The sequence below is a fragment of the Paramisgurnus dabryanus genome, chromosome 2 (assembly GCF_030506205.2).
Source record: "Paramisgurnus dabryanus chromosome 2, PD_genome_1.1, whole genome shotgun sequence".
NCBI lineage: Eukaryota > Metazoa > Chordata > Actinopteri > Cypriniformes > Cobitidae > Paramisgurnus > Paramisgurnus dabryanus.
The window spans coordinates 48,608,073-48,633,422 of record NC_133338.1 but is presented as its reverse complement, the minus strand read 5'-3'; the positions used below and the strand labels follow the sequence as shown (position 1 = coordinate 48,633,422).

Sequence of the window (25,350 nt, the reverse complement as noted above, 5' to 3'; positions counted from 1 at the left end):
CAAAATTATGTACTAAATTAAACAAAACATAGTCACATTATGCACTCTATGCGTACACGCCTGTGTGGGAACAGTTTGAGTCAGAAACTGAGATGGCAGGCCAGAGCTCGACATTTTTGTGATGAAATATGCAATTTCTGAATGCAGAACTTTTCAGTCATAAAAAACACCTGCAAGGCCTGAAAGAGATCAAGCCTCAGCCAAGAAAAAGTAACGCAAAAGTGACTAAAAAGTAAAGTAAGCATTACATTCCATGAAAAGTAACTAAGTAACACAATTAGGGAGTAACTTAATATTGTAATGCATTACTTTTGAAATAACTTTCCCCAACACTGGTCAGATGTCTGGACTCTATTATCAAGAGTTTAGGAAAATATAAACAGCTGGTTCAATATACTGGTAATAAATGCATTCTTTGAAAATTTTTGACTGCAAATGTCACATGCACAATGCTGGAATTTCTCACATTTTTTATTAAAGTAATTTCTTTTATCCACTTGTTTGATTTCTTCTTTCTACAATTATATTTGCAAATGAATAAAAATAAACTTAATTCAAAATATATTCTGTAATTAATTTTCTTGTAAATTTCTTAAGAATGTTTAGATATTTAAACAAAACAGGAGAAAATACATATTAGAAAAATTATTTTTGCAGTGTAACAGCAGAAATAAGAACTAATAACGTCTTTATGACACTAGTAAATGCTGGTAAGGGAGAGGATGACACCAGTGTGTGGCACAGCTGCATGAATTACAGCTTGAATCGGTGCTAAGCTGCAGTGTAATTTTCTAAGTCCTTGTTTCAGTCCTGAACTCATCATAGAGACACCAGCCTGTGGCTATTTGAAAGAGAGAGAGAGAGAGAGAGATTTTTATGGCGGTGTCTCTAGCTCTTTTCCACGCTACTGATTAATTTCTTACTAGATCGGTGGGCCAGCGGCGTTATTAGCATAACATTTCCTTGGATCCGATGCTGCTATAAAACCCTGTCATCAAGTCACTTGTCAAACACACAATTTCAAATCTCATTTAGTTTCTAAAATCATTTTCATACCAGGAAAAGAGCAGGGTGTGGAGAAAGGTGGAGGGGGATGGAGCAGGACCTGTTATGTAAAGGATGAACAGAGTCATCGATCAAAATTAAAAGAGCTGAAAATGTTCACGGATCAGCATGAAGTGATTAGAAGGTGACGCAGACATCAGCAGAAGAACAATACGCTTATGTATCGAATGTAGATGTGCAGAATGTTCTGGAGTTCTTCTCATGGTTTACAAGTGCTATACAATCAGGGTTTGCGGTGTGAAATGCATATGAGGAGGTTAAAGAACAGGGGACGGCAGCATAGTACAAAGACAATAAATATAAGTGTGACTTTGTATTGTATTGCCTTTGCTGGTTGCTCTCGTAAAATAAGTATAATAATTCGAAATTAAAGTCCGTGTAAAGTACGATATTGAATGTGTTCTCACACCAGAGTTTGTGACACAATTTTATATGAATGATAAAAAAGGCAAGTAAATAAAATAAGTTATCAAAATCTTGAAAAAACAGGCAGGAGTCATTGCTCTTAAACACTAGGGGCATATCCTCTGTCTGCACTGAAACCACACCCACTCGCAGGGAAAGCTGATGTCTCACTAAACTTTCATAAAACGCTACAACCTGAATGGATTAGGGCTGTGTATCGCCAACAATTCCCCGATATGATACGTATCCCGATACAAGGGTCCCGATACGATGCGCATCACGATACAAGACTATTTTGAATTACATTTTTGTTCAGAATTTAGTAACATTATTATTATTATTATTATTTGTTTACTGTACATTGAATAAGCAGTGTTGTAACAGTTGTGCTTTTGCCATTCATTTATTAGCAATTAGAAATATTTATGTTTAAATATATTACTTATGTTTTTTTAATAGCAGTTTTACAAAGATGGTGCCTTACTCTTGTCTCTCATTATTCGACATCTATGAATATATCTATAAATATGCAGTCAGACTTAATACTATTTAATAGAAATCAGATTATTAATGTGACAGTTATAGTTTGAAGTAGCTCTGTATCTCTTCTCTAGACGTACACTTTTCACATGCAAATCTTTGTCGTGTTTTTTCTCAAATGCGTTAGCACTGTTTTATAAGAGCATGGCTAATAAAGCCCTTTTGCAGTAGTATAGGCTAAGATATCTGCGCTTTCATACTGAACTCATTGACTTTAATGCGCGCGCGCGAGAGAGAGAAACAGAGCGCGAGTACGCGGCTCACTATGCAGACACGTGCGCCAGCGAGACAGACACGCAAAGTGAAAGTATACACCGCCACTTTTAACTCTACGTACTCCGCGGGACACATGCGTCCTTTCCATATGGATCACGGATCAACAGCAATTCTTCACGTTACTTTCAAAAGTACATCCGTATCGATACGGAAGGTGCTGTATCGATGCGCGCATCGTCAGGCGTCCATGACGATGTATCGTCGTATCGATATTTTGAACACAGCACTAGAATGGATGCTTGTGATTGTGTTAGGGGCGGGGCCATACACTGAAAAAAATGATTCATTGAATTTAATCAATTTTTTTAAGGTAAGTGGTTGCAATCAATTTATTTAAGCTACATTTAAACAAAAAAGATTAGTAAAGTAAAGTACAATATAAAACTTTTGTTTAAATGTAGCTGAAATAAATTGATTGCAACCACTTACCTTAAAAAATTTGATTCAATTCAATTTTTCAGTGTACTTGGTGGCTCCGGTGCATCATCGGGCCACCGGTTTAGCCACGCCCAAATAATCCTGAACACAGAAATGTGGAATAACTGTTCAACGGTATAACTCCACAATTCAGTAATAATAGTCTTTGTAATGTGTTTCAGCAAAACATTTAGAAAACAATTCTCTGAGATGACTTTACACAAACTTTAACGTACATAAAATTATTTGTGTTTTATTAAAAAAAACCTTCTCCGCCTATAACTCCTTTTAAATGACATTACCAGGCTCTCTTTAACAAACATTTTGATTCTTTTTGAAATATCACATTACGATAATAAAATTGTTTGCAAATGCTACATTATGTTGGATTTGTAAATGACAGCATGCATCTTAAAACACAAACAGTTTATCTGTAATGGTTTTTAATAATAAATAACAGCATCTTTTGTCTGTCATGTATACTCTTAAGTAAATAAAGATGCTTCACGATGCCATAGAAGAATCATTTCTGGCTAAAAGATTTTTGGCATAAAGAACCTTTAACATTCAAAAAACCTTTCTGTTTCTTTAGATTATAAAAAGATATGCCTCTTAGAATGGTAACAAAAATGTCTTTTCTCCTATGGCATTGCTGTGAAAAACCTTTTAAGCTCCTTTATTTTTAAGAGTATTCTGTAGTTAGGGTTCATTTTGGGACGCAAAAAATTTAAAACTGTGGAAAAGCCTTCAGCCAGCAGATATTGCACACACACCACCTCTAATAAAACCTCATAAAGTCCTGTCACAGACTTTCAGACGCAGCAATAAAAATGATAAACGCAGTTTTCATAACACATGCACAGCCACCTAAAGCCGAATGGACGGCATGTCCACTAATTATAAATAACAGCGGGTTAGGAGAGGGTGGAACGGCGGTGGTTTCATTTTAATAAGGACACAGAATCGATGCAATTTAATCAATCTTCCCTAATTAAAAAAATCTATATTGTGAAACAATCAAGGTGCATAAACAAGATTAAAATAAATGAAGGAAGTGTGCCACAGGCAAGGGAGGGCCGAATTAAAGGGAGTTAATTGGAATTCCATGGCTATATGCGACTGGTCGATGCGGTGGACAGGAAAGTGCATGCAAACAGCCTTCAGCTAAAGACATACAAATGCCACAAACTTCTGTTTTTCATTTCTTTTTCATTACTCAAATCGCGCAATTCGTGCTTTGAGTGATTTAAGTTTCGCGTTTACCTCCACGTAAAGGCCATCTTCCTCTCGCTGCTGTGAAGCTTTGTGTTTGTTCTCCTCTATCACCTCCTCTCTCTGTTCCAATGTTATTTTGTGTATTCGGTATAATACATGGTTCACGTGGTTTATGGTAAAAAAAAAAAAAAAACACAGATCCAGATTTCACTGTCTTCCTGAAATGCACGGATTTGAAAAGGGATGTGTCCTGATTGGCCAGCTAATCTGTACGCTACGATTGGTCTGAATACCTCTGACGTCAGCCGGAAATGTGACGCTCCTTAGCATGTTTGAAAGATTCGCTCACAATGCAATGCTAACAGGAGTTAACTTACAGGCTGTGAGTCCAAAGCGGGAGGAATTATGATAATGTTGGTCTTTACCGTCTTTACCAGGAATTAAACCGTTGCCTACAATCCGTGTGTTTGTTTTAGTCCAAGAAAAGAGATTTACATTTGAGACGATAAGTCGCAGGGTTTCCCGCAGAAAATGTGTTAGTTTAGGTGGTATGGTTGGGCAGGTGGGCGATTCCGGGGGCGTGGCAATCAAAGGGGTGGGGCGTACGCATCGTTATAAAAATAACAATATTTTTATTTAAAACAATCAAATAAAACTTAATTTTGAAGAAACTATGACAGAAAACGAACACATACTAGATTATTAATAAGTTAAATGTTTTTACCTCTAACGGAAATAGCTGCGTGATGAAGTGAAACTAAAGGTTTACTTAACACAAACTAAAGCAGATGTTGTAGAACGTCTGCGGAACGATTTTTTTTTTGACGACCTAGTTAAGGGGGTAGGGTTTCCCAGCTTAGGCGGGCCACCCGAACTGCAAAGTGCTGCAGGAAACCCTGACTTGCATCATTGTTTACTTTGGAGTTTGTACCTTTTGCATATTGTTAACATGTACTAATACACACTTACACACCAAAGAAAATTTTAAACGTGAATCAGACCATTGGCGCTCTTTAAAACATAAAACATGTGTTTATTAAATATTATAAATAAACTTAACAGTAAATAAATATGTCAAGCAGTTGTTTTGACCTCTTTATCATCAACTAACACAATAAACATGACAAATGTGACAAACAGTAAGAAAGTAAACTTTACTGTTTAAGAGTCCAATCCGTAAGGGCTTATGACGAATCTCTGAGACAGCTCTATGACGCATGATATTTTTTACATCAGTGACTGAAATTGCTTACTCATTTTCATTTGCTTCTTCCCTATATAGTGGACTCAATTGTCATTTGCTATATAAAGAATAGTGAATTAGTGAACGAGGGATCGGTTTTGGATACAGCAACCGTCTACAGGACAATGTTTCACGTGGCACCCAGCAATCGATTCAATGGAGTGCCCTGCAGTGAAATACATAGTAACAGGTGTTTCACATTATAGCTGTTACTATATTATACATTTTTACATGGATGGGATGTTTTATTGACCAATAAACATTCAGGACTGGAATCTGTTTCCTAATGTTTATGGTTGAACATTATAGATTTTTTGATGACTGATGCTACCAGCAGGACCGTTAAAGGCAGATTTCATGTCCATACGTACATAATACAATTTTCTTTTTCTTTACATATTGGATTTCTACTTTTATTAGAAAAGATAACAGGAGGAGGGACAGGAAACCATATGGAGGAGCAGGATCAGATAATGGCCTAAGACAGATTTAAAGTCAGGTCACAAGCACAGATGTTTCTCATCATAACACCAGGAATTCAAGAGATCTCAGCGATGTCTCAAACTGTGCTCAAACACCAAAAAAAAGATTTAAAAAATAGCATAAAAGGCCCTTTAACTGGAAGCAGACATATTATGGTTACATATAAGGTCTGTCCGATTCATTAAACCCCCAGCATCATTCCCCAAAGTTTTTCAAGTACAATCTCGCTCCCTCAATCTCTTCCCATCTCCTCATCTGTCCGCTTGGATTAAAATGACATCTCCCCTTGAGTCTTAAGAAATGCCACATGAAGCATTCACTAACAAGCCTGATGTGCCCCTTTCCTCTATGTGCATGCGTAGGGAGGGCAGACTGAGGTGTGGTGGTGGGGGTGGAGGGGTATTGGACGTGCCCTTCAGCAAAAATGAATTTTCCAATTGCAGTTAGTTCTGCCATGAATAAATAAACAAATGAATAATTGAAAGGGCGACATAAATAAATAACATCACAAACATTTCACAGGCACTCTTAAGTTTGGCAGATAACCGGAGCTGCATGCTAATGACAAAAATATAACAGTACACATATAAGAATCCAATGCATTATTCACCGCTCGCTCACTATGAAAAAAAGCACAAAATAAATTAATAAATATATACAAAAAACCTCCTAAGGAACTCAAAACATTCAGTCAGCACTGAAGTGATAGGTTTGTCCAATTTTAAAAGAACAAGGAGACTTTCCCGAACAAATAAGTGACCGGTCAAAGACATATAAATAAACACGAGAAGACTCCTGCTTCAATTGACTGGTTATGCAAAGGTTTGCCTCCGAGCACGTACCACGAACAGAAGACGGGGTCGTGTGTCAGGTCCATCTTTATTCCTCTGTGCGTGTCAGAGAAAGCGGATGGACAAGACAGCACACGTGCCTTGATCCTGCACGCTTTTGGACCACTGAGGCCTTCTGATGTGCTGAGCACGATGAAAACTGCACAAGTCTCAAAATAGATAAGGAGAAAAAAATATTTGCAGGTGCTCTTGGTGAGATCTTTCTGCCAATGCTGGATGCCAGAGATCATTAGAAGATCCTTCTGCTATTGGAGCTCACCCTGCAGCCTGACAACATTCAGATTTTACTAACTACCCACACAAATACGCGTTGGCGTATAGGTGGGCAAGGTTGGCGTATAGGTGGGTCAGGATGCTTCATGCTTGAGAAAGTACCTGGGTGTAACAGGTGAACTATTGATGGTGTTGCAGACAGTTTAGTCTTAAACTCTGTGACCGCTCTCTCCTGCTTCTACACAACAATTGTATATACCAACTGAGCAGCAAAATATTGGCTAAACAATCAATAAAACAGGCAAAGCAGAATTTAGTTTTTTTTTAAATGGAGGATGAATAACCATTATATTTAAGTTTCATTTTGTCAAGTTTCAGCCAGCTGCGTATTCATCGATTACATCTGACATCACACAGTGGTGCACCATACAAACGTATTTACAGAAAATGCATGTAAGAACAAAAAGTAGATGACGATCTAACGACGATTGTCAGACATGGCCGATAGCGTGCCTTCATAATAATAGTTGGCATGTTTGCCCATTATAGTTTTAAAGGGGACAGAGAATGAAAAAACATTTTTACCTTGTCTTTGTTGAATAATGGTAGTCTACCCGCATTCACGAACATACAAAAAGTGCTAGACATGCTAAACATCTCAGTCTCATAGAAATTCCTCTTTTAGAAATGTCAGCCAGAAAACAGCCCAATCTGAAAAACTGATGCTTATGACATCACAGGCATCTCACTGCCCCTCCACTTTAAAATAATTGGCTACATTTTTTGAGTGGCAGCAAAGTCAGCCAATCAGTAATGAGATTGCAAGTTAAGCCAGTAGGGGGAGCCAAATAGGTGCAAAACCACTTGTTTAAAATCCCCCACCCTAATAGAGCTATCTGAGAGAGGTTTTTAGGTCGCTTCTAAGGCATTACAGACCCAAATAAAAAATTTCACATGTCACATCACAGAACAAGGATAAATACCCCGTTCATTCATTCTATGTCACCTTTAAATTATTATTATTACCATCATAGTTTCACATTAGCATGCTTTCCCTCGTATGTGAGGGTTTGTGGGCTTTACTTTGCACGAGAGAGAGATTGTAACGCACGCGGCACAGATTCCTTTTTGCACCTGAACTTGTAATGGGCGCATCTTGGACTCTTGCTTAGACCAGAACACGCGAGGCATGGACTCCTTCTCACACCTGAACTTGTAATGCACATTACTCGGACTCTTCCTGGCACCTGAGTTTAGAATACGCGCAGCTATGACATTTCCTTGCACTAGAGAGGTTGTTAAAACCAGTCAGTGTGTTGTAGCCGCTCCCTGACACAAAGGAAATTTCAGAGCGCTCGGATTAATGGCATCAGTTTTAAAAGGAAAACACCTCAGTTTTTCAATATTTTACTATGTTTTTACCTCAACTTAGATGAATTAATACATACCTATCTTTTTTCAATGCGTGCACTTTTAATCTTTGTACAATGCTTTTTGAATGTGTTAGCATTTAGCCTAGCCCCATTCATTCCTATGGCTCCAAACAAAAGTTTTATTTTGTGCCACCATACTTACTCGTGTAACTACTCATGTAACAGTCTTTAAAAAGGGAAAACATGGAAGTGTTTGGTGGCTACTAAATTCATCCCTGTTTGGATCCTAAGGAATGAATGAGGCTATAGGCTAAATGCAGACACATTCACGAAGCACTGTATAAAAATTAAGTGTACAGGTATGTATTAGGTATTAGGTAGGTATGTATTAATTTGTCTAAGTTGAGGTAAGAACATAGTCAAATATTGAAAAACGGTGGTGTTTTCCTTTAATAAGGTTGCGGTCGTGACAGTGTTGCCCTTAGAGAAAATCAGCTTCTTTTTTGTCCACAAATCAAGTGGCTAGTCATAATTGAGTAAACTATTGCTCCGCCCCTCGATACAATCATGTATCGGAGATCTTACAGGCTGACAGTAATGTGCCTGAAACCCATGAACAACATTTTAAGTAGCGACAACCAACTTTAGTAAGAGCCTACTTATCAATATCTCCCAATCTCCAAATATGGTGTAAGTGCAAACATTGAAATAAATAGTATGCAAAATAACTAACATAAATAAGAAAACTGACAAAATGTCTCTTGACAAAGTTAATAATCACTGCACAAAACACAATGTGGTCGACACAAACCATGTTTAGTCAGAATGCATGTAAAGCCATATTTATAACAGTCTGTGTTGTATTTTCTTTCACCTAGTGTAGTTTTTCTAGTAGTTTGCGGGCATTTTGTGTGACCTGCGTTCTAAAAGCATTTTTTTTCATCTGTACACCCTTGCAAGCATTTGTGTCTCAGTCTGGGAAACTCATCTAGTCATTCTTTTTGATTTACTGTTAACTATATAAAATCATCCTACATAATTTAAAGAGCATTCTTGGAAAATATAACATTAATATCTTTAAAATTGACTGATTAGGGTCATGTCAAATATTGAAATCAATGATCCTCCTAATCTTATCAATAGATTATAAGACTTTAGTCTGGATTTCACAGACAGGGACACATATAGTATGCTGCTATAATTCTGTCTATACAAATATATTGGTAACACTTTACTTCAAGGGGTGTTCATAAGAATGACATGACACCTTCATAATCATGACATGACCTGTGTCATGAACATAAAGAAGGTTTTTTGCAAGTTTTGTCATTCGCTCAATTATGTCATTTTTAATGCAACTATGACATTGTTTTAGATGTCTTTGTTATGACAACTTGACATAAACCAATGCATCATTACTTGTCATAACAAATTGACATTAAAAGACAACATAACTTGTCAAAAATCTGAAATAAACATGACATACTGTAGCAGATTCATTATCAAACTTAAGAAACTATAGCTTTAGCTTCAATACGTAGTTGAGGTCAAGAAAAATATTCATTATGCTGTTATAAAAGAACTTGACAGAGTATTAACAACACTGACATTTGACAATGACATTTTAATGACAAATTCAACTTGTAACATTTGTAAAAAGTGGTCAGAAAATAATTTGTGACACATTTATAATGGCCTCATGACAGCAAATGTCAAAACCAACCACATGACATTTCAATGTAATGTTAACCCATAAAGCTAGGTAGTGTCTTAAGTTTGATCATTAATCTGCCATGTCAGGTTTATGACAGATTTATGACAAGTTATGATTTATTAGTTTATGTCAAGTAACAAAGACATCTCAAACAATGTCATCTTTTGCATTAAATAGACATAATTGAGTGAATGTCACTTAATGAAAGTTGTCATAAACTTGCATAACATCTCCTTCATGTTCATCATGACACATGTCATGTCATGATTATGAAAGTGTCATGTCAGTCTTATGAACATCCATTTAGATAAATATTACCAATATATTCAAACAGTGTTGGTTAACCTCTTTCAGCTCTTTCTCACAGGCCTGAAGCTCTTCGGTCACCTGCTGCAGTGAATCTTGGGAGCTGAGCAGCTGCTGGCGAAGGACTGTCGTCTCCTGAAGCAGAACTTCCAGTTTGCTCTCACGCTGACCCAGCTAACAGACACAGAGTAAGTGTCAATTAAAAACAGCAGGGTCCAATCCAAATAATGTAATAGGAAAGAGAAAAAAAAATAATTTTCTGTGTTTATGTGAGGACAATACTGGAATATTATTTTCCATTATTTCTGTCCTCGGTGCATTCGGGGTATGGGCTAAATTGACGATTTAAGGAAATGGTTCAATTTTTAGGGAGCGAGCCTCAGTCTATCTTCCATTAAATGGCAAATTGGATAATGTGGACTCGAACCACTTTGTCTGTTATTATTTGAGTTCACATAAATGATTGTGGATTACACATAATTATCTTCTAAAGTACCATACCCCCCCGTTATTCCAAACACAATGATCCAACTTCAAATAAAATGTGATGAGGGTCTGTTTGAGAGCGCATGCTAGATATAAAGCCGGGAAGGGAACGTCTGATCAAATCATCTATAGCAATCATAAAGGAACACACAGAAAAACAGACAAAAGCAGCAGAGGTTGATGGTTTGGTGTGCATTAGTTGCAGTGATTTGATATTTAGAGTCATGTTGAGGTTACAAGGGCAAATTCTGCACAAAGGAGAAGTTAGTTTGATGCTCAACATAACACCCTTGTGAGAAGAGGTCAAGTTCTCTACATATTCTCTATACTACTTTTAACTCTCTCTACTCTAATCTTAAATTGATCTTTGGGGCTGTTTACACTTGGTATTAAGATGTGTTTTCATCGATCGGATCACAAGTGGACGAGAGAGACACATTACGTTTACACCTGGTATTTAAATCCGTCTCTTTTGTCCACTTTCAACCGCATCTGTCCTGAATACTGTGAGGGGATGGTCTGTGAGACGGTGGGCGAGTCTCTCTGCTGTCATTCAAACGCGAGCGGGAGTAATTATGAGTTTATATGGACGCAAACTTATATAATGTCGAAGCCCGCTGCTTGTTTAGCAAGTATACATGCTGCACAGTGTTTTGTACGTTTATTTGTTGGAGCTTTCTCTGAATTTTCAGCGCAATTGATGAAATAGGATCGCACAACTTTCACGCTTTCAAAACGAAACTACGGAGAACACCTGCAGTAGTTTTATCAATGAAAGGCTAAAAATAGCGCTGTTCACCGTATGTTCACGCCAGAAGTCAAAAAAAGACGTAAAACTTGTGTTTAATACCTCAGATTAGATAAATGGGTGAAGAGAAGGCGGTCGCGTGTGGCTGTTCGAACACATTCAACCACATTGCGTTCCACAACTCCAAAGCGATCCGATCGAAAGTGGTTTCGACTACCTCTGAATGTGGTTGAAAGTGGTCGAAAGTGGACGTGTTCAAAACGTTTTGAACACTGTTTACACCTGGCATTAACGTCGTCCACTTGTGATCCGATCGACGAAAACGCATGTTAATGCCAAGTGTAAACAGCCTCCTAGTTTGACTTGTGTGTCCAGTTTGTCTCCTCCCTTTTCTCACCGTGATGTGAAGTTGCTCCATATCATTTTGAATGCTGCGTATCTTCTCCTGCTGAAGGTCCAGGCTCATGAGATCCTGATCTCTGCTGTCCTGGGCCTGCTGGAGTTGGTTCTTTGTGTTCCTAAGGTTCTCTGAGATGCAGTGCCATCTTTCCTTCCATTCTCTCAGCTCTTTCTCCTTCTCTGATGTGATCTTTTCAAGCTCTTTTTGTAGCTTTATAATCAGCTCCTCTTGATGCTGGACCTAGATACACATGCGAGAGTCTACATGAGTTACACAAAACGTGAATTTACTTCAGTGTTGCATGGGTCCTTACTTATGTCTACAAGCATGTACACAGTTCTGTCCGGCCTTTTGTCAAGCGCTTCTCGTACGAGCAAAAGGGATCTCGTCCATCAGCTTTCAAGCACATCTAGAGAATCTTTAATGAATTTTCCCAGACATCGTCTCAACAAGCCCTTGTGTATTTTATAAACTGTCAGACTCCAGTGGCGAAGGGATCAGCACATTAACGTCCACGCGAATGAAACGCTCCCAAGTTTGTGCGAAAATATACTGCGGCGGGCACCTCTGCGAACCCCACAATTAATCAAGCTGTCCGCACTCTGTTTGGAAAGTAATCTTGTCCAAGAAGTCAAAGAAAATGTAGCGGTAAGTGGCAGTTGGCCACGCTTTGAAGAAACAGCTTCACTGAGGTCCCAAAGCGCATAAAGGGCCACACTGAAAAAACACCCATTTTAGAACTCGCCCTTATCAACCCACCTCACACATACAAGCCACCCAAAAACACCCATTTCAGAGCTTGCTCTTAGACCTGCCAACCTTGACATTTTTTTGTTGAGTACCATCAGCCAAAGGGACAAAACACACACTCTTGGCAACTTTCTAGGTAACATACTGCTCATTTTGCTCAATTTTTTCCCCATCCTGCCATAATCAGCTTAAAAGACACAGTGAATCAAATATACATTTTAACTTGATTTTTTGTTATATAACAGGGTCATCATACCTAAACGAACATCCTGCAAGTTTCAGAACTGAAAACGTCCTCATTCCTGAAATATAAAAGTTTTTGGCACCAAGCCTAGAAAACGGCCGATCCAGGAATGTGCCAATGTGTGACGTTGTAGAGATTTTAAACACCACCTCCAAAGTCGAATGGCAACGACTGCTTCTGTAGCCCTGCCTACAGGTTCGCGTGTAGGGAAGTAACACATGTGGGGGCCAGGGGTGAAGCAAACCATATGCAGCTTTTCAATAATCAGCAAACATGCGTTTGATGATTGCCAATAGGGCTGCATGATAAATCGCATGCGATAGTCATGCACATATTTTCAGAAAAGCCGGTTTCTTGATTAGTAAAAAAATCGACACCCCTGCTTTCAGATGGAGCAGCATTTACTACACAGAGCCTTAGTTCACTTACAAGCTGAGCCATATCGCATACATTATTGCAGGTGATACGTCTGCAATAATGAATGCAAAATTGCCCCGATTATCAGTGAACTACAGCTCTGTGTAGTAAATGTCGCTCCATCTGCTAATTCAGTGTTTCAAGTTTTCACATGCACCCTGACCAGTTTACCTTAGGGGGTCAGACATCTTGACTCTAAAAAAAACCATCAGAAAGTGGGTGGAAGAGGATCACATGAGATTTTGTGGTTCCATTGATTGCAGATTCTTGTTATTATTATGCCATACGACTTGTCAATGATCCCCACTTTCTATTTGGTGGATGAACACTGTGCTATGATTGGACAGCTTGTGCGTGTACTACGGCATTTGGTCAGTAGGAAGCCCTTATCAATCTAAAATCATTATGAGTCGGAGTCGTATATAACGTGCATTTAAAAAAGCAACACTCATTAAACAAAGTTATTTAAAATATTCATGAAAATACCTGAAACAATTTCAAGAGCAGCGATATAAATATTCCTGTAGACATTTTCTGGAATAGTGTTTATAATGCAACTTCTTCTGTGGCACAAAGGGAGTTTCTGCACGAGAGCGCCCCCCGGCTTTGGGATATGCCGGGATTTCACCGTAATCAAGCGAAGCGTGCTGCACAAGCCCTGAAAAGTGAAGCCAAAACGTCTCAATCGCCCCCCAGTGACTGGTCCCAGTATAGGTCATAAACCCCGCCTCCCCATGTTATTCAATGGGACTTGAGACCAACTAAAGAAATTAATTACACTTCAATTATCTTTTTTCCGAAGCTGGTTTCTGTCATTTACTGTAGTTTTTATCACACTGATGTAAATTCAAATGTTTGTTTTTTAAATAAGTTTGTGTTTAGTTAGTTATTTAATGATATAAAAACGGTGGTGTCACGTCATGACTGACAGCTGTGATATCGTGTGATATGCGCATTCTGCGAGGGCGGGGTTTTGATTTCGCGACTTCACTTCCTGCTCACTACTGCTCTTAACTGGTCCCGAAATCGCTACTGCGCAGACTCAAGACCCAAGATGTCAGCGCCATATCGGGACACTGGCGGCTTCACTTTTCACCAATGGAAGGGAGCGAACAGGCGTCGTCCATCTTTTTTACAGTCTATGATCGTAATTCATTAAAATTCATTCATTGAGAAAATGCACATTTGCACGATTAATCGTTACAGCCCTACATATCGGCATTTATCGTTGCACCCCTACACTGCTTATAGATACAAGTCCCCCCAAAACACCCATTTCAGAGCATGCCCTTAGTTACCCTTGTCACACATACATGCCCCCCAAAAACACCCATTTCAAGTCCTGTAAAAACACCCGTTTTAGAACTAGCACGTCCTATCATTATTTACATCGGCATTCTAATTTTTTAATGCATTTTGTTTGCTTCAGTCCTACTACAGTATGTGGCATTCCCTATATAGGGAATATTGAACAAGTGAACATTTTAAGACACAACATGTCACTGTCTTGTTTCACCCTTAAGTGTTTTCAAAGCAGCTTTTCAATAGTGACCTGTGGAGCATTGAGTGGTGCATAACCGGGCCTCCTGATGTTAAGATTGCATATTAATATTACATTTTATTCTAGGGCCAGTCATAATATTCCAGGATGTTTTGATCAGAGCTTTCGCTGGTGATTGTGTAGGCATGTACGCGGGGTCTCAGTGTTAAGTGTCTAAGACGTGCCATTTCAGCTCTCATTCAAATGATGACAAGGTTATGACTGACACTTAACTGTGGTTAGGAAGACATTGCTTAAAAGCTAATAGGCAGTGGATTGTTGACAGCGACAGAGACCTTGTCCTTGAGTTGCTCTTCTCGCAGTCGTTCCAGCTCTTCGGCCTTTACACAGTCCTGCAGAGAGAGAGAGAGAGAGAGAGAGAGAGAGAGAGAGAGAGAGAGAGAGAGAGAGAGAGAGAGAGAGAGAGAGAGAGAGAGAGAGAGAGAGAGAGAGAGAGAGAAAGAAAGAATAAGAAGAAAGAAGAGAATGGATGCTGAAAGACCTGGAGAAAACGCTATTATTATCTGTTTTTGCTATTCTATAAGCTGCAGGAGAATGCAACAATGTCTCCATTTGAGGTGCATTGTATGTATGTTTTCTTTAGGCCTGAAAACATCAATACTTTGCCTTTTATGAAAGAAAACATGAGGGTCGCTTATAGGTGTTGAAATGAAAACATTTTTGTATAATAATCGTTTTCTGAAACGCCTGCCAACAATCAAAAGCGCATATCCTGTGCCTTGACAGGAAGATTGCTTAGGGAACAATTTAAAAGTGATAAAGAAGTGGTAAGATCTGGCAAAATAGAAAACATAACAACAAAATAAAAAATCTATGAATTAATTTCCAATTATTACAACTATTTATGGTACTTATTGACAAAATATTTTTGGGATTTTCCAATCATTAAAGGGGACATTTCACAAGACTTTTTAAGATGTACACAGATAAGCATATTCAAATTGCCACATTGTAGGAGTGTACAAAAATGTGTCGTTTTTGGGTGTGTCCTTTTAAATGCAAATGGTCTGATCTCTATACTAAATGTCAGTGCCGTGGTTGGATAGTACAGATTAAGGGGCGGTATTATCCCCTTTTGAAATCACAAGGGGAGCCCAATTTCAATCACCTATTTTTTCACATGCTTACAGAGAATGCTTTACCAAAACTAATTTACTGGGTTGTCCTTTTTCATATTTTCTAGGTTGATACAAGCAATGGGGGACCCAATTATAGCACTTAAACATAGAAAAAGTCAGATTTTCATGATATGTCCCCTTTAATACAGTTTTAGGTCTTTAGTGATCTGAAATGTTAATTTAACATGGTTGGATTTCTAAACTGCCACAAAAGTATAAAACTGTCTTAATATTTCATTAACAATTACAGTACAATACTGTAGTATTCCTGTTATCTGAAGTACCTAGGGCATAAATGCTCAACTTTTGGTAGTGATGCTGACAATTCCGTCACTCAAATAAGAAGACATCAAAACCCTTAGCATCAAATGTTCAGGGCCTAAGAGCGGGAAAAAATAAATAAGGTGCTTAGCTTTCAAAATAAAAGACAGGAAGAAAGCTGTGTGTCAATGTGACAACATGTTCTTATTTAATTTGTGTTTAATTTTTCAATGATTTGATCAAGGATTATGTCAAGGATTTCAGAGGATGGGAAAACTAGAAAAAGAGACTCTGTTTCTTTTATATAGAAATGGAAAAGAAAGATGTGTGAACTGCAGATGTGCTGAAGTAAAAACATGTCATGGGCCATTCCACCGAATCAGTGCCATTTCTGTGACAGTATATGTATAAAAATGCAAGAAAACTAACTCTAAGTTACATTTGTTAATAAGAAAAGTATCCTGCATGTTAATCTAACACCAAATGTAAACTATATGATTAAAAATAGGGCTGCATAACGATTAATCGCAACTAATGATTAATCACAACTAATTGTTTGCAGAATAAAAGTTTTTGTTTACATCATATATGTGGGTGAACTATGTATAATAATTATATATATATATATATATATATATATATATATATATATATATATATATATATATATATATATATATATATATATATATATATAATTATTATACATACATACATATATATACATACATAAATAAATATATACAAAAACTTTTATTTTGTAAATGATTAATCGCGATATATGTATATATATATATATATATATATATATATATATATATATATATATATATATATATATATATATATATATATATATATATATATATATATATATATATATATATATATAATTATATATAAAAATAAAAATTTTATTTACACATGTAAGTACTAATATCTACATGAGTGTCTATTTATTTATACATAATTATTGTACACAGTACACTCACATATATGATGTAAACAAAAACTTTTATTTTGTAAATGATTAATCGCAATTAATCGTTATACAGCTCTAATTTAAATATTAATAAAACGACATAGAACACTGAACAGCATTTTTATCAATCCCTGCTCTGTATCCCTATACTTTAAATGAAAAAATTCTTCAGATATCCTCTTTATTTTTAAGGATCTTGTTACCCAACACTTTCCCTCATCTGAAAATCTAGCAATATTTCACAAGTCACATTTTCAATCATCTGGATCTTCTGAAGGCCATGTGTAGATCAAAAGTTACTTTTTTCAAATTTTATGATATTGATGCCTGTAATGTTCAGTCCGGTATTTTATTTCTTTGATGTTTATTTTAAAATACAAAAATTTGGTAAAACACTAGAATTTGCTCAGTGTCTTCATGTATTTGCTAAATCTATGCTAAAAACTACTGTTACTTTCAGTCCTGTTACCAAAATGCCTTCATCTTTCATTAAGAAACCATGTTAAAAAATAAACTAGTTACCTGAGATTGACCAATACTCATTTTGAAGAGTAAAATATGTGTGTTTTTAGGTTAAATGTTAAAAAATGACGAGTTATAACATGCAAATGGCCCCGATTCGGTGAGATGGCCCATATACTTTATGTATAATAAATGTACTAATTTACCTCACTGATCAACCACTTTAATGTAGTTGACCGAGAGGACCAATCCTTATATTGAAGACCATCTTGTGGGTTTTTACACTGTTTATTTCAGGGTATGTGTGCTGTAAAACTCATCTGACCTCTCTTTCTTTTTCCAGGAGTGCGAGCGTCATGTCAACCTCTTTTTGGAGTTCATCAATCTGCACCACTTTTAACCGATGCTCCTCTTCCTACACACACGCACGCACGCACACACGCACGCACGCACGCACGCACGCACACACAAAAGCGACTGAAGGTGAGATGCACTGGGAGAAAAGACTTTGTTAAAAGTGTCAAGTGGATGCCTTTGCATAATGCATATCACACCTCTGAGATGATCCATTAGCACGTTGTGCCGCTAAATAAGCTGACTCGACTGCACAGAGTAGACACAATATCCTCTTGTGCCACACCTTCCGCACCATTTATTAAGCTTTATCTCTTTAAGAGTGGACAGTGGATGAACATTCAAAGCCTGTTGGGTTTAGATTAGCCCGACTAGGGCCTAGTCACAATGGGACCTTTAACCCCACCCCCATCTCTCCTTTTGAGCCAGACATTGATTTATAATTTTAATATCTCTAATTTCCACCGCAGCGGCGGTTTCCAAATGTCATTTTCCAATTTATGTCAAACCGCGTGACCATTTTTCTTAATACGGCTTATGACAATCTCAGCGCCAGGGCGTGTATGCAATTCAGATGGAGTGTGTAGTACAGAAACGGACGTCACTGCCGTGGCTCGTTTGTGTGTTTATCTCTATCAACTGTTTTATATTTTTGGACAGGGAGGGAGGCCTGGGAAACAGACTGTTAAGGGTGGGGGGTTAGTTTTGCTGAACAACAGCTTGAGGGGAAGAAAATAATAACTCCGCCGTAAATCTAGCAATTACGTTTATCGTAATAAGAGTTATGATGGTGGTAATGATTATATATTAAAATATGCATTAACGTTATGAGCTGAAAATGGAACGTGGGATGGGCTTGTGGTCTTTATATGAATATTTATGATAATTAAAACAGGTCTTTCCCTTTAGAGCAGCATTATATCTCACAGGCTAATGGGAAGAGAAGGGTGCTGTTGGCAGTTGTACCCTGAGGGTGGCGCTGTGGAGCTCCTCTCTGACGTGGTTCAGCTGATCATGTAGAGCGGATTTCTCTATCTGCCACTGTCTCTCTTTCTCCTTCAGCTCATCCTGTGCTCTCTGTAGGGTACAGCATGCTGAACACTGCTCCTGTAACTGATACAAACAACATGAAGAGTCAGAAACAAGTTTAAATAAAAGGCGGATGTGAATTGCTAAAAAAAATATTGATGAGCAAAATGACCTAAACAATTATGTCTTTTTAGTTTAGACAAAAAATACCAAATTTAAGTGAATTTGTCCACAAAACAAGCAAAAAATCTGCCAATAGGTTAAAGGGGTCATAGCGTGAAAATCTGACTTTTTCCATGTTTAAGTGCTACAATTGGGTGCCCAGTGCTTATATTAACCTAAAAAACGTGAAAAAGATCAACCCAGTAACTTTGTTTGGGTAAGCCATTCTTTGCAAGAATGTGAAAAATTAGGTCGTTCAGATCTCGCCTGTTTTGTGAGGTAGGTAGCAAGGCCAATTAAAATAATACCGCCCCTTAATCTGCACTATCCAACCATGGAACTACCATTTAGTGCAGAGAGAAAGAAAGAGGGATAAAATAATTGACCAACAATTGCAACAAACCATCATCATTGAGATCAGTGTTTGCATTTCATCAGCTCATTTGCATTTTAAAGTACACATCAAAAAAATGCACACATTTTCTCAGGCCTACAAAATAAAGCAATAAGCCCCAAGAAGCAGTGGGTTACCAGTGCATTTTATAACAGCTAAGGGGAGTTGTTAGGCACGACGCGAAGAGGAGTGCCTAAAACCCCCTTAGTTGTTATAAAATGCACTGTAACCCCACTGCTTCGCGGGGGTTATTGCTTTTATAAAACGGTTACTTCATATGCATAACGTTAGCGGGATTTTATAAAATAAAACACAAATAAGTTGTAATTATATTACTACAAATATTACTCTTCCGCCAAACAAAGTAGTTTCTCAGAATCAAGTGTGACTGAAACAGAGCGCAGTTCCCAACCAACACAGACGTAGCAAAGACACAATGAAAATATGATTTAAGACTGTGGTGTTTATTTTATAAACCAACATTCATATAATTTATACATTAACATTTATATCGATCAAGTGATGATCAAATATGCTTGGAAGCATGCTTAACTCTTTCCCCGTCAGCGTTTTTTGCCACCCAGTTTTAGTTTAATGCCTTGCAGAAAAATTATCTACTTTAAATAAACATAAAAATTCAAATGAAAGAACAGACCATCCGCTTTCAAACAAAAAAAAAAAAAAAAAAAAAAAAAACGTTTCATCCTACCTTCATTTGTTCTCTTATCACCTCTCAGATTTTTTTATCTAAAAGCGAAGACAATTGCATTTATATGAATAACTTACTGTATGTAAGAGATCAGATTCAGACCTCGATCAAAACACGCTGTTTTCAGTGTTGAGTGAATGCGTCAGTGTTTAAGTTGGGTAAGATCACCACCCAGTGGATAGCGGAAATATGAATTTGAGGTAGAAACTCCTCAGGGAGCGTTTTCTCTTTATTGATGAGATGACTCAACAATATTTATTGACATTTATCTGGATTTCGCCATAATTGTGCAATTTGTATACAAATTAAAAATATGATTAAAGACTATGGTGTTTATTTTCATAAATCAGTACACAGCAACAGTGTTGCAGTGATACTTATGTAATGCGGTCTGAATCGTGGGTTTACCAGGGTATTTTATCACGGCTTAGAACGTGTTTCAACCAATCAGAATGAAGAACCAGAACTGCCCGTTTTATAATGGCAATTTTAACATGATATTATTAATTATCTGTGGAGTACTTTGAGCTAAAACTTCACACCAAATTCTTATTTTATATCTTAAAAAAATTTAATAATATGACCCCTTTAAAAAAAACTTTTTTTAAACTTTTTTCATAAACACTTAATTTAATAAAAGTAAAAAATAAAATATTTCTTTGCTTGTTTTGCACAAATTCACTTACATTTTATATCTTTTTGTCTAAAAACTAGACTTAATTTTTTTAGGTAATTTTGCTCATCAAGGAGACGCATCTTGATTTAAGAATTTTTAGATATTTGTACTTAAAGGGACACTCCACTTTTTTTGAAAATATGCTAATTTTCCAGCTCTCCTAGAGTTAAACATTTGATTCTTTCCGTTTTGGAATCCATTCAGCTGATCTCCGGGTCTGGCGCTAGCACTTTTAGCATAGCTTAGCATAATCCATTAAAACTAATTAGACCATTAGCATCACGCTAAAAAATAACCAAAGAGTTTGGATAATTTTCCAATTTAAAACTTCTGTAGTTACATCGTTTACTAAGACCGACGGAAATTAAAAGTTGTGATTTTCTAGGCAGATATGGATAGGAACTATAATCTCAAACTGGCATAATAATCAGTGACTTTGCTGATGTAACATGACTGCAGCAGGCGTAGTGATATTACGCAATGCCCGAAAATAGTCCCCTGCTATTGAAAGTAACCAAGGGGACTATTTTCGGGCACTGCGTAATATCACTACGCTTGCTGCAGCCATGTTTCATCAGCAAAGTCACTGATTATTACGCTCCAGATTCAATGGATTAAGCTAAGCTATGCTAAAAGTGCTAGCGCCAGACCGGGAGATCAGCTAAATGGATTCCAAAATGGTAAGAATCAAATGTTTAACTCTAGGGGAGCTGGAAAATTTGCATATTTAAAAAAAGTGTAGTGTCCCTTCAAAACAAAACAAAAATACTGTCTTCTCAAAAAGTGTATAACCACATTCACTGCATTGATACAAGAAAAATCTCATAAAATTGCCAATTGCGTGCTTTCTGTGTGAATGCAAACATTCCCGTAATTGATTCTGGAATCGGTTCCGTAAAGGGGACCTAGTAACATTGCAGTAACATTTACAGAACGCATCCTGTGTGAAAAAAAGACATAAACGTAAAGGCAAACATTTTTTGTAAGGGGCGTGTCGAAGTGAGGATGTGTGCCATCACAACAAGAAGTTATCGTTAAGCAGTTTTTTCTGGAGCTAAAATGATAATAAGCAAACTTAAGACGCTGCGGATAAAATTCACAATTGTGGACAAAAAGTGCACGACTGCAAATACTATGTACATCAGGTCATGTGTCTTTACAAGATCTTAAGCTGATGTGTGTGAAGGCTTGCACAGATTCCATAAAAAATCATTGTCAGTATGACTAAACTAAAATAAAACGATCCCTGGACCAATCCCAGAAACATTTTCCATAATCTGTGTGTGAAAATGGCTTGCTAGATGAGATCAGTGGAGTCCATTTTGCAACGTCCGTTTATCAGAGCACTGCTGACAGATCTGTAGATGTCCGTTAATGAGACCTTCACGCAGTCAGAGTCACCTTAAACCATGCCAACATCACGCAGCGCTGCGGTCACAACCGACACAGGACGGCAGTTTAACGTGACCTCAGGCTTCCCGCGGCTATTGATGCACACCGAGTCAACCACCTCTTGCTTCCCTGGCAAAAAAGGTGAAAAATAAAAGGAACAAGTTGTCGGAAATTAAATTTCAATTCATCCAGTCCCTTTATACACTGGCACAGGAGCTCGACGAAGAGAGAGGAAGGATCAATAGTGTTTAGACAGCGGAGCAGATTTTCTAAGAGCCGAATCAATAGGAAGGAGAGAGGGAAAAATACCCCGGCTTTTCTTTGGGTGTTGCAGTAAATACGAACAAATCAGTGGCCTTAGGCTAAATGGATTGACCGGCCGGTTCCGACTTCTGTGCTGTAAATAAAGATCTATTGGAAAAGATCTGCCAGGGTCCCTGAGAGCGAGGCAGGGGGTGTACGGAGACGGCCACCGTGCCAAAGCTGTCTCAAATAAATCTGCACTTAACCTGGACGCACAAGGCGAACGACAAGGCTAAACGCACAGAGCATTGATGCAGGAACTTTTTAGGATACCAACAAGCAGGGTCCAAAATAATGGATGGGGGGGTAACAAATGCCACCAAAAGTTATTAAAATGTCTTGAACTACTACATTTGTGGGGATAAAATCAATTTTTACGAAAACCTTTGTTGATTTTTCATCTGGTATAGTTCTTCATATTTCAAGTTTATATTTACAAATAGTTTTTATACGATTAGAAATGAGTCTCTGAAAATGTCCAATTTCTAACTTACAGCCACCGAGTATCATAATGTTTTGGTATTTCTCAGACTTACAAAATTGATTATTGAGTTCAAGCTTATACTGTAAGCTATCGAATGCCATATTTGGATTAATATAAATATTTCTGTAGTTAACATGAATCATGGTGCTGTAAAACCATCATTAAAGCTCTTTTTTGCAGATTGGTGGAAGGCACCCACCAGGAAATACACATGTATACACCACAGAAACTACAGTAGGGGAGAGTGGGGTGAGTTGTGCCAGTTTTTACTCAAAGTGACTTTAAAGTGAGGCCATGACAGTAATGCCTTCAACTTAAGGATGTACATATGGATCTGAAATAAATTGTTTCAGAAATATAGCTTTTGGGAAAAAAGTGGTCTTGTGGTACAAGTTGCCCCTGGTGTGGGGTAAGTTGTGCCTTTAGGGAAAATAAGTTGGGGTAAATTGTGCCGGTGATTTCTGATGTAAAACAGAACATTTTAATGTTATGAACTGTAATGCTATATTTCACAATTACTCATTTAAAGTTTATTTAGATATTGTCAATCTATTAAACTGTTGGAATAAGTCACATTTTGTAGTTTTTGGAAAAACACAACTTAAATACACAATATATGATATTTCTGAATAATTTCAGGCAAAGATGCCTGTTGACATACACAGAACACTGTCTGTCAATTATGTAATATATAAGAATAAAGTCACTAGACTAATTTCTAAACATCCTGACTTGGCCACTTAAAAAACTTAATAAGGCTTCTCTTTAATAACATAGTTCAAACTCAAATCTGAAATCAATGTTAGCTAAATGAAACAAATGGCAGGTAGGCCTAAGTCAAACACTGATGAGGGATGTCCATCTCCTCACTTCTCCAGATTATCCCCTGTGAGTATGTAGGTCTAGGTGGTCTGGATCCGGCCAACTATTTAACATCCCACTTGTCAATACTGCAGGGGAATATAAACTTATGCTGTCTTATGGCTGTACCACCAAGTTATTGGGGTGTGGGTAGTTTCCTGGGCACATCACCTCTGGCACAAATCACCCCAGACCTACAAGTCTGAACAATTAGCATGATCCAGCAGTTAAGAGCTAACATTATAATAACTGTATAGACTCATTGTGTAGCCTGCTAAAGCACTAAAACATGTTTGAAATATTTTTAAACTTATCTATAATTGTTTAGACACTACAATCAAAAAACCTTAATCATAGAAATTTTACTTTAAAAGGAAAAAAAAACAGTTTTTGGAGTTTAAAATGTGCTTACCTCTCATGCCACGTATCTATCTTTTTTGAGGATAAGTAAAATGGATGGCTTTTCAAAATTATGTGGCCACATGACCAATTTCTTCTATGGTTTTCCAGAAACAAGGGGTGGAACTACTTCCCCCCTGGCACAAATCACCCCACTCTCCCCTATATGTGAACCTGGACCACAAAACCAGAAAATTCCCAATGCTTGCATCAACCTAGAAAATGTGAAAAGGATTAACCCAGTAACTTAGTTTTGGTAAACCATTTTGGTAACCCAACACCTACAAAGTGGCACTTTTTACTTGCTATAAAACATTAGTATTTTGAGCTAAAAGTTCACATATGTACACTGGGGAATATCTTAAATAAGTCTTGTGAAATGTCCCATTTAAGGGCAAATTAAATATTATTATTATCAAATATGGAATGAAATTGTGTTGAGCAGAGTAAACATCACAGCTTGAATGAACTCATATCCTGCTATGAATCTATAAAAAAATTTGTCTCATGTAGTGTTTACAGATTGGAAATTAAGAGTAAAACATGGAAAAATAAAAACAACATATACAGCTATATTTTATAGTATTGTATATATTTGTATTGCACACCACCTGGGGTGCTCTACCTAAGGCACTTTCCACAATTGTGATGTTTTAATACTGGACAGAGATGGTACGAATTTTTGTTGCAATGTAAAAATAAAACTACTGAAATGAAATAATTAATGAAAACTATTTATACAAAACAAACTAAAATGATTGAAATACAAAATGAAGTGATTATAACACAACCCTGAAGGTTTACTTTATGTGCTGGATGATGGTTTCTCATGTTGAATAAAGAGGTTGAACTCGGCCTCTGCTGTGATTTCGCTTTAATTACTGACGAACGCCACAGGCCAGCGAAGCCAAACTGTGCAGAAGTGCATGATATATGACAGAGCTACTCGCTCCTCAGACAAAACAAAAACACATCACAAAAGCCAAAGCAATAAAAGTACAGTCCTCCTTTAAATGAAAACATAAATCAATAAAGTGGATATAAAAAATATGAACTG

At 37.2% G+C, this 25,350-nt stretch overlaps 1 protein-coding gene across 2 annotated transcripts in view; it reads right to left on the bottom strand.

Moving 5' to 3' along the window:
• Window positions 1–25,350, bottom strand: part of pmfbp1 (polyamine modulated factor 1 binding protein 1) — a 222,662-nt gene that overhangs the window by 43,592 nt on the left and 153,720 nt on the right. The window contains exons 7-11 of one of the 2 annotated variants that reach the window (XM_073813011.1): window positions 18,851–18,997; window positions 17,856–17,945; window positions 14,983–15,039; window positions 11,733–11,975; window positions 10,141–10,275 (exon numbers count right to left, since the gene is read on the bottom strand). In XM_073813011.1, the coding sequence (XP_073669112.1) occupies window positions 10,141–10,275; window positions 11,733–11,975; window positions 14,983–15,039; window positions 17,856–17,945; window positions 18,851–18,997 (672 nt within the window). Of the gene's footprint in view, window positions 1–10,140; window positions 10,276–11,732; window positions 11,976–14,982; window positions 15,040–17,855; window positions 17,946–18,811; window positions 18,998–25,350 lie in introns of those variants that run through there. The other variant, XM_065261479.1, reaches the window with a different exon arrangement.